The sequence below is a fragment of the Falco naumanni genome, chromosome 5 (genome assembly GCF_017639655.2).
Source record: "Falco naumanni isolate bFalNau1 chromosome 5, bFalNau1.pat, whole genome shotgun sequence".
NCBI classification, from domain to species: Eukaryota; Metazoa; Chordata; class Aves; order Falconiformes; family Falconidae; genus Falco; species Falco naumanni.
In genome coordinates, this window is record NC_054058.1 from 34,463,963 (window position 1) to 34,472,447 (window position 8,485).

At 53.6% G+C, this 8,485-nt stretch overlaps 1 protein-coding gene across 2 annotated transcripts; it reads right to left on the reverse strand.

Annotated features, from left to right (window-relative positions):
• Nucleotides 1–273: 273 nt before the first annotated feature.
• Nucleotides 274–8,148, reverse strand: C1QTNF6 (C1q and TNF related 6). 2 transcript variants are annotated; one of them, XM_040596654.1, is made up of 3 exons: nucleotides 8,051–8,148; nucleotides 3,949–4,186; nucleotides 274–2,482 (listed from the first exon to the last, which is right to left on the reverse strand). In XM_040596654.1, the coding sequence occupies exons 2-3, from the start codon at nucleotides 4,178–4,180 to the stop codon at nucleotides 1,935–1,937; spliced, it is 780 nt and encodes a 259-aa protein (XP_040452588.1). In that variant the 5' UTR covers nucleotides 4,181–4,186; nucleotides 8,051–8,148; the 3' UTR covers nucleotides 274–1,934. The 2 variants fall into 2 exon arrangements, with proteins under 2 accessions (XP_040452588.1, XP_040452590.1); XM_040596656.1 differs by lacking the exon at nucleotides 8,051–8,148 and adding an exon at nucleotides 5,021–5,039.
• Between the last annotated feature and the right edge of the window lie 337 nt (nucleotides 8,149–8,485).

An 8,485-nucleotide genomic window follows, 5' to 3' on the forward strand; every position in this document is an offset into this window, starting at 1 on the left:
GAAAAACCCAGCTTTGCCTCAGTGAAACCTTGTTTTTATACCCATTGCCTCAGTGACAGTGGTGGGGAGGATCCAGGACAGAAAGTGCCTGAAACTCATTCCAGTCTGTACATCTTCCTTAGCAAAGCAGGGAGGGTAAGCAAACAGGACAAGAGAGAAAATGTCCTGCGATTTTCTGAGGTTCATTTTTAATATTTATCCTGGGTCCCTGTGCCCTTGCCATCCTGGGCTGAGTGTACCAGACCTAGTCCTGTATAATGATGCATATCTCCTATGGCAGTCCCAGGTGCTATAGGCAGAGACCACTGCTAATCATGAGAGCACAGAAGCTATGTAACTCGGAAGACTTCATTACCAGTGATGGGCAGAGGAGAAATAGTTTCTCCCCCTGCTTGTCCTGTCCTGAAACTCAAAAAAGAGACAACTCTTGGCACCACTGTTTACAGGAGCATCACAACATGTGGAAGTAGGTTTCCTGAAGTGCTGAGTCAGCCTCACCTGCCCCCCACCAGGACCACAGCAATCCCGGAGGGACGTGAGTGAGAGCAGTGTGAGACCAGTACAAACGGTACTAGAAAACCCTGCTGCTGACATTCCTTTCCCACTGCAACATCTCCAACATGACGAGAAGAGCAAGGGTTTGTTTTAGCCACATGCTTTTCTCAGTTGTTCTGATGAGATTGCCAGAAAAGGGCACGGAGCATGGGGCAGGGAAGCTTTTAACCCTGGGGTGAGCTGTTGTAGTCTCACCTCTCTCTCTTTTCCATCCCAGAGGCAAAGAGGAGCCAGCCTGCCCAGGTTTGGAACTGATTTAACTGCAATAGCTCTCACAGCCTCCAGCTAGCTCAGGTCCTGAAACAGCGGTGCCTCAATACCAGTGTGGGAGAACCACCTTCAGGAGGACAATGTAATGGCACACAGTAACCAGGGCCTGACTCTCCCCTCACATCAGCAAGTGTTAAAAATACTGCTGATACCAATGGAAGGCCATGGGTGCACCTCTGCCAAAGAAGGGAGCAGATTCAGGTTCTCTGTCTGGACTAGCTTCCCACAGCTGGGGAACCGAGACCAAGTAGCACCCCAGGGAAGTTTGGGGAGGCAGGCTTGGTAGGGTGGTCTCTCTCTCTCTTGTTCTATGATCCTTGCTGGGAATAGAGTCGTGGGCTCTACTGATTCAACAGCAGATAGCTCTGAAGAGTCTGGCACTTCACCTGTTTGAAGGGCTAGAGCTAGCACAGCGGGGAACAACCCCACCAGGCCTAGATTTTACAGCCAGCCTGGACTCTGTGACCCAGAAGAGCATCTAAGGAAAGCCAGTGACATACTTCAGAAGACCAACAGTCCCCTTTTTGGAAAACCAGTATTGTTTCTCACTGGTCTTACGTCTGATACAGGAGGCCATCAGACCCCAGTCAGCTCTCCAGACTACAGGTGTGAGAGGTGACATTAAGACCATGTTTCAGGCTGCAAAACTAGTGTGTCTAGTTGTGATGGAGACGAGCCAGGGTGCACCTGGGCAGCGGGGACTTTTTAGCCCTTTATACAGGAGTCCTTTGTGTATGAAGCTGCAAGAGGGACACATTCCCAGGAGCAGCATTTTAGCTTTCCTCCTGCTCCAGGACCTTAAACGCCAGACACAGCTCACTGGCAGATTTAGAAGACGCTGATAACCTAAGTTGGGATCATGAGGTGAGGGGGCGAGAGATGGTAGTGTCTCGCTGTAAGTGGACAGATACAGGCCTGGCTACAAGAGAGCGTGAGGTGGAAGCCAGTGTGGCAAGTTTCACACTCAGTGCCTGAGACTTCACAGGCCCATTTCCAAGTGATTTGCAGTGGCTGCGGGCAGGAGAGAGACTGAGAGAGAGAGAGAGAGAGAGAAAGAGAGAGAGGAAGAAGGAAAAGGCCGAAGTGGCCCCAAGGAGGAGGAGAGACAGTTAGTCAAGGCTGGGCTTGACCAGGTACCCATTGAAGGTGATGTACACATCAACATCATCACTGTAAATGGCATTTTCCCGCTCCCGCTTGTAGAGCCTCACCCAGATCTCATCATTTTCCTGAAGCTCCAGCATAAGGCTCTGGCTCTGCATGATGCTGCGGTCGCTGGGTTGGGCATACAAGATGACTGCCTCTTCTTCGTTATGCATGATGTGCATGTAGGTCTCCTTGAAGTTCCAGGTGTGGACGTTGAGGCTGAAATAGTAAAGTCCCCCTACGTAGCAGTAGAATTTGCCATTGAACATATCAAAGTGGCTGTAGAGGTTGACAAAGACGGTGTCAAAGATCAAGACCTGGAAGCCTTCGCTGCTGTGCAGTGCTTTCTTGCGACCAACAGAGAATGCAGCGTACTGATGCTTGCAGGGGTCTCCCGCTGTGCCCATCTGTCCTTTACTGCCTTTCTGGCCCTGGGCACCCCGCTCACCTCGTGGTCCTTCTTTACCCCATTTCCCTGGCATCCCAGGCTCTCCTCGGTCTCCTTTCTCTCCTACAAGAGGAAGCAGAGAACACACTCCTGTGTGATACCAGATGGAGAGGTGGAAGTGGCAGTGAGAATGCCTGATGAGGAGGCAGAGGATTGCTCAAGAATGGGGCAATGCCAGAAGAAGGAACACTTCTGAGGGTCAAAATATCATTGTGCTTCATGGGAAAGGAGCTAGCAGAGCTCTGGGTGCAACTGGGGTTTCTTCTTTTAAAAAAACCTTATCACCACATGATATGACCTTGCTGGAGGCACTAGGGACTGTCCTTAGGAGACTTCAGCCTGAAAGGGAGCCCAGCAGTGCAAAGCACCAGTGGGGCTCTTGACCTCTTCTTCTTCCTCCACACTTTACCTCCACCACAGCCCCTGCCTTCCTACACACCTCTCCTATGACACAATTATCCATGTAGGGTGCACACTGTTCTTAGTGTAGGCTGGAGAGGGGAAGAAGAGGTAATGCCTGTGGGTGAATATGACTGGAGAGGTACAATAGGGTGGGTAAGAGGGAAAAGGTTCAAGCTGGACTTGGTGGATGGTGCGGTGCAAGTTAAAGGGCTGGTACTTTGGACAATACCGGCATCCCCTGTGCATCCTGTATATTAGTATAAGTAATACTGCAGTTCTACCCTGGAGTTTGTGCATTGCCTGTCACACACTTGGGCAGGCATCAATACAGACAGTGAGCTGCACCAGAATGTACACTATGTACAGAGAGAAGAGATAGGAGTCAGCGCAGCCTCCAGCACAAGTGAGTGTCCCAGATTTGTGCCTTGTTCTTTTCTGCCCCTCCATCCCCTGCACAGTATTGTAGGTCCCCCTGCAACATCCCACTTTAGCCCAGGCCTCTATCTAACCCAGACATGCTTCTGAGCTTTGATGGCTTGCAGCTATTTCCAGGATGGGCAGGGAAGGGGGAGCATCTGCCCAGCTAGCCTACAGGAACCACAGAGCAACAATAAGCGAGTGGAGCAGGATCCAGCTGGGAACAGGCTTTTGCCCGCAGCAAAAGCTAAAAGGGGAGCCCTGAAGGGAGGAGCTGATCTAAAATAGGGAGCCTTTTCCCATTAGCCAAGCCAGCCACAGCAGGGTGGAATGAGCTGGGATTTACTGCCGGTTAGCCTGGAGGTGCTTGCAGATAGCTGCCGCCTCCCTTTGCCCTCCCCCCACTCCAAAATGCACGTGACCCACGGAGCTGGAGAATGTTTCCCCACAGCCTTCCTGGGTGCCAATGCTTACCCTCCAAACATCCTTATTTTGCAGCTGGATAGACTGCTCCTTCCCTCAGGCACTACAAGACTCAGCACAAAAAATCTAAACCCTGGGCACAGTGTGTGTGGGCACATACCATTCAGGATGGCATCTGGCAGCCTGTTAGCATAACCAGCATGCCAGCAATCCAGCTGTCACCTCCATCGAAATGCCACCAGTCCCTGAGCAGGCCTTGGCACCCCAGGGCCCAGACGGACACTTACCCTTCAGTATGGTGATGTTGATATAGGGACGGACCTCCGGCATTGGGTAAGGCAAGTGGTGGTGGCTGGGAGGGAGTGGTAGGGCATCTGTGGAAGAGTCTGGTGGGTCACAACAGCGCTTGCAAGCACCAGGGGCTTGTTCTGTGAGGTTGGGTTCATCGGTGGGTGCCCCAAGCACAAAAAGAGGGAGAAGAAGGAAGGCCAGGGATGTGCGCAGGTACATTATGTCCATGGTGACCTGGGAAGATACAAGGAAGCACCAGAGTGAGGTATAAGAACGGGGGGACACATGGGATGGAGAAGAGATAACCACAAAGCATCTTCCTGTGGCTGGAGCCAGGGGTGGGAGGAAATGGCGCTGTCCTGCAGAGTGAGTTTACATGCTTGAAGTCCCTGAAGGTTCAAGGCTGCAATCTGAGTAGCAACCGCATGGCCCAAGAGGATGCCCACGCCCTTCTGCGCAGACCACTGGAGATGAGGTCCTAACCCTGGAAGAAGGCTTGACCCTCACTAGGCAAACCACTGGAGCCACTAGAAGATTCAGTCCCCAGGCTGGAATAGAGGAAGGAGACATGGCAAACCACACAGCCCCTTTAGCAAAAGCGTGCTCCTGTAGGCTACTGAATCTGGGAAGAGGGCTATGAAAAACTTCTTCAGCCCACCAGCCACTAGATACCAACTTTTTAGGGGAGTCTAACCCAACCACCCCTCTGTCCCAGGCAGTCTGACCCACATCCTTTCTCCTCTGGGCTGGGAACCGGACTTCAGCCCCCTCCTTCCCCCCACCAAACCCCATCCCTCTCAGTGCCTCGGCCCCCTCCCACCAGCGCTCAGCTGTGCTCTCGGCCGGACCCCAGCACCTTCCCGAGGGGATGGCCGGCTCCTCCGAGGGCAGCCAGGCCGGGGGGAGCTGCTTCGCCGCGCAGGGTGAGGGAAGCAAAGCTCGGGGCAGGCAGCCTGCAGAGAAATATGCTAACGGCAGGCAGACACGCAAGCAAGCTGAGAAAGCCCCTCTCCCAGCCTCTGCCCCCCCTTCCCTCTGCCTGCCCCCCAGCGCAGCGTGGCAGCTCACCCCCGAGGCCGAGAGCTCCGCTCCGCGCTCCCCTCCGCGGGCTCCGCTCCGCCGGCAGAGCCGCCCCCCGGCCCATGGCTTTAAGCGAGCGGGCTCTTGGCACCGGCGCTGCTCCGCGCTGGCTGGGTGCGCAAGCTGGGCTTGGACCTGCTCCCTCCCCTCTCCCTCCCTTTCCCTCCCTGGCTTTGGGCGCTCTCCATTGCAAACCCGCTTGGGTTTCCGAGCCTTTTAACTCTTTCCTAGGTAGCGCCTTTTCCTCATAGATGGTTTGGGGTTTTTTCACCACCATTTTGCTTCCGTGCAGCCTAGCCCTGGTCAGCAAAAGGCAGGCAGCACAGTTTGCACCCTGTGCAAGGGGTGGGTGGGCAGCAGGGCAGTGTCCCACCCTTGAGCATCTCAGGATGGGCAAGATGTGCATCAGTGCAAGAGACAGGCTTTCCTTCAGGTGGGCCGGTGCAGGACTCTGCCCCCACTCCTCTGCATTAGTCCCTTGTCCTGGCCCTTCACTTGGCTGGCGATGCTCTCCCCAGCTGTGCGTGTCCCACTCAAAGTCCCCAAACTTCATCTTTCATTCCCTCCTGCATTGTTTCTTCTGCACGCCACTGCGGCCTCTTGCCACAGGCGTGATGTTTCTAGACGGCTCATCTGCCAACTGGAAGAAACATCAGGTTTTTTCCTCTCTGATCACCCCCTCTCCCTGGGCACAGTCCCAAGCCTTGCACTCTGGCGTGTGTCATCTACTGGTCAACCGGTCATGTCCCTGGGTTATGTCCTGGGCTGACCAGTTCGCACGGGAGGGGTGTGCCTGGCCTGAAGCACAGCCCTGCTGTGGGGAGCTGCCTGCCAGCAAAGCTGAGGATCTGGAGCAAACCTTGGCCGTGATCTTTGCACCCAGCCTGGTGTCGAGCTGGTGTGCTTGTGCTGTCAGGATGAGTGCTATGTGGCTGCGCCAGGACCCGGGAATGAAGGGCATTTGGGGCAGGGGGGGAAGAGTGCCACGGGGGTGGGGTGGACAGGAGACTTTTCTTATACTGCAGAATCTCTTGGGAAGAGGATTTTGGGGATCCTATCCTGCAGAAAACCTGGATTCAGGAACTTACACCCTGTGGGGGATGCACATATCTGTGGGAGGTAGAAGGAAGAAGGATGGGCAGTAGCTCTCTTTTGCGGGGGCCAGAAGTGCCCAGTCAGCACTGTGCCTTCTGCAATTTCCAAGAGCAGCTGGAGAAGGCTCCAAGGTTTCTGAGGAGGAAAGGGTTTTGTGTGTGTCTACGTGTGCTTGGACTTTTTTTTTTTTCTTTCTGTTTTCCTTCTCCCATTTGCTTGGTTTGGGATTGGGAGGCCCCGCTTCCCAGAGAGTGGCTGGCGTTTGGCAGGACCCCAGCACCACTGCAGAAGCAAGCGGAAAACTCTGGGAAAATATGTGCTGCAAGCGGGGGGAAGGGAGGAAGGGGGGCTGGGAGGCCTGGAGATATTCTCAGGCTGCCTGTCAGCCTTGAGCTCAATGAACATGGAGTGAACATGCCTCCCAGCCAGGGCAGGAGGAGGACCAAGAAATTTGTGGCTGTACTCCTGAGTTCTTAGCCAGGCTCCAGCACCAACGTATAATGAGACACACTGCAAGTCTCCCACATCTGCCTGTGCCTTCTTTCCCATTTTGGAAAATAAATAGGGGGAAAGTTTAGGGCAACACTTCTTCCTAATGGAGCCTTGCCAGCTGACAGAAGTAGGTTTCTGTGATCAGTTGTGTTGTCTACTTCTGCCTGCTGCTGGTGGGGATTTCGGCAGCTGACGGTAATATAGAAAGCCAATACATTTTCTGGGGTGCATGAAAACTCAGAGACTGACACTGAAGGAAAAGTTCCTCTCTGTCACATCAAAGCTATTGTGGCGTCTCACTCCCTCAGGTTTTCCTGACTGGCATATTTCCAAAAATGCCATTACCCCCTTCTGCAGCTCTCAGCCTTGTCTGGTCTCCTCTACCTTTCCAAGAGGAACAGCTAGCAAGGGAAGCCATTGTCCTCATTTCTGTCCCACATTTCCATCTGCACTCCTCAGTTGCTCACAACCAAGCAAACATTCTTCATGGAGGACCTCATCAGCTGGGGCCTTTGCCTTTGTCTCATCTGACTGCAAGAACAGCTCACAGTGGGCAGTGAGCAGGACTTTGTATTTAACATCTCATCTGAGCTGAATAGGGACTTGCAGGCAGCCGGCAAAGACTTGCACTGGTGGCATGTCCAAATGGACAGCAGTTTATGCTAAGTAAAGACACTTTTGCTAGGGTAGTATCGTAGTATCACCCTGCTCCATGAAAGGAACTTGCTGTAACCAACAAAATTTTACCAGGGCAGCTACATTTGCAGAAACTTTTGGTTTGTATGGCTGAGTGCTCCAAGATACACGTTCTGAGAATGCTATCCAATAACCCTGTGCCAACCACACTTTTAAGTGTAACCCAAGCCTGAAGGCACCTTGTGTGCTCAAGAATCTTCCCTCTCCCTCATCACATACTCTGCCTTGGAGGCAGCCCAGGGAAGCTCTGGCCAGATTGGACTGCAACAATCCCTGCCCAAAAGCAGCTGCTTCCTCCTCCTGCATTTCCTCCCTTCTCCTGCAACCCCCCAACACGGGAAAAGTAGAGGGCTAAAGCCTGACTCTCCCCAATGACCGCCTCCATCTTATTAACCCTCTCTACCACAGGTACAGAAGGAAGAAAATAACTTTGATGTTTTCTTCCCTTTCTAGCCCTTGTGTACAGCTCAGCTCTCCTGCTCTGCTGTACATACAAACATACTCACATCCACCCACAAAGACCCACACACTCACCCTGCACAGCTCCTCCCTCACCAAAACCTCCGGAGCAAAGGTATCATCCCCACCAAGAGGCAGAGAAGCAGCTCCTTCTCTTCCCCTTCCTGGCTGCTTCTTCTCCACCACAGCCACTTCCCCTTTCCCCTTTTCCCCAGCCCTCTTCCCCCACTCTCCAAGAGCATCGCAAGCTGGGAGAGAAAGCAGAGGACCTCTTACCTCCGCTCCCCTCCGGAGAGTCCTGCGTTGGGTTATCCGTATCCTCAGCTGCTCCTGGTTAGCAGCGCGGAGAGGGAGGGCTGGTGGGGCCCAGCTGACTCCAGCCAGATGCTCGCCAAGTGCTCTTATGTAATTACTGTCTTTTCCATCCTGCCTCGGAGGCCTTTGCGAGTGCCTCCCCTCTTGCTCCGGCCCATGTCAGGCTTGGCTTTCGCTCCCTCCCTTCTTCCACCCACTCTGCACAATATCCCAATCTGCTCAGCTCAACAGCTGATTCCTTCTGGAAGCAAAATTCAGGCTTTTGGCTACTGTCATTGCTACCCTTGGAAAGAGAGCTCACATGTTGCAAGAGCTGGGAAGCAATGGGCAGCACTGCTCTGTGCTCATCTCCTGCCCATCACTGCCCAACTGATGCCGGGTACCTTTGCCTTGCCC

Bases quoted from the DNA above. Each gene is read 5' to 3' on its own strand.
- C1QTNF6 (XM_040596654.1), bottom strand. From the start codon at position 4,180: ATGGACATAATGTACCTGCGCACATCCCTGGCCTTCCTTCTTCTCCCT. The intron at 2,483-3,948 runs GTAAGTGTCCGT...TTCCTCTTGTAG, and splicing joins CAACATCACCATACTGAAGG to GAGAGAAAGGAGACCGAGGA.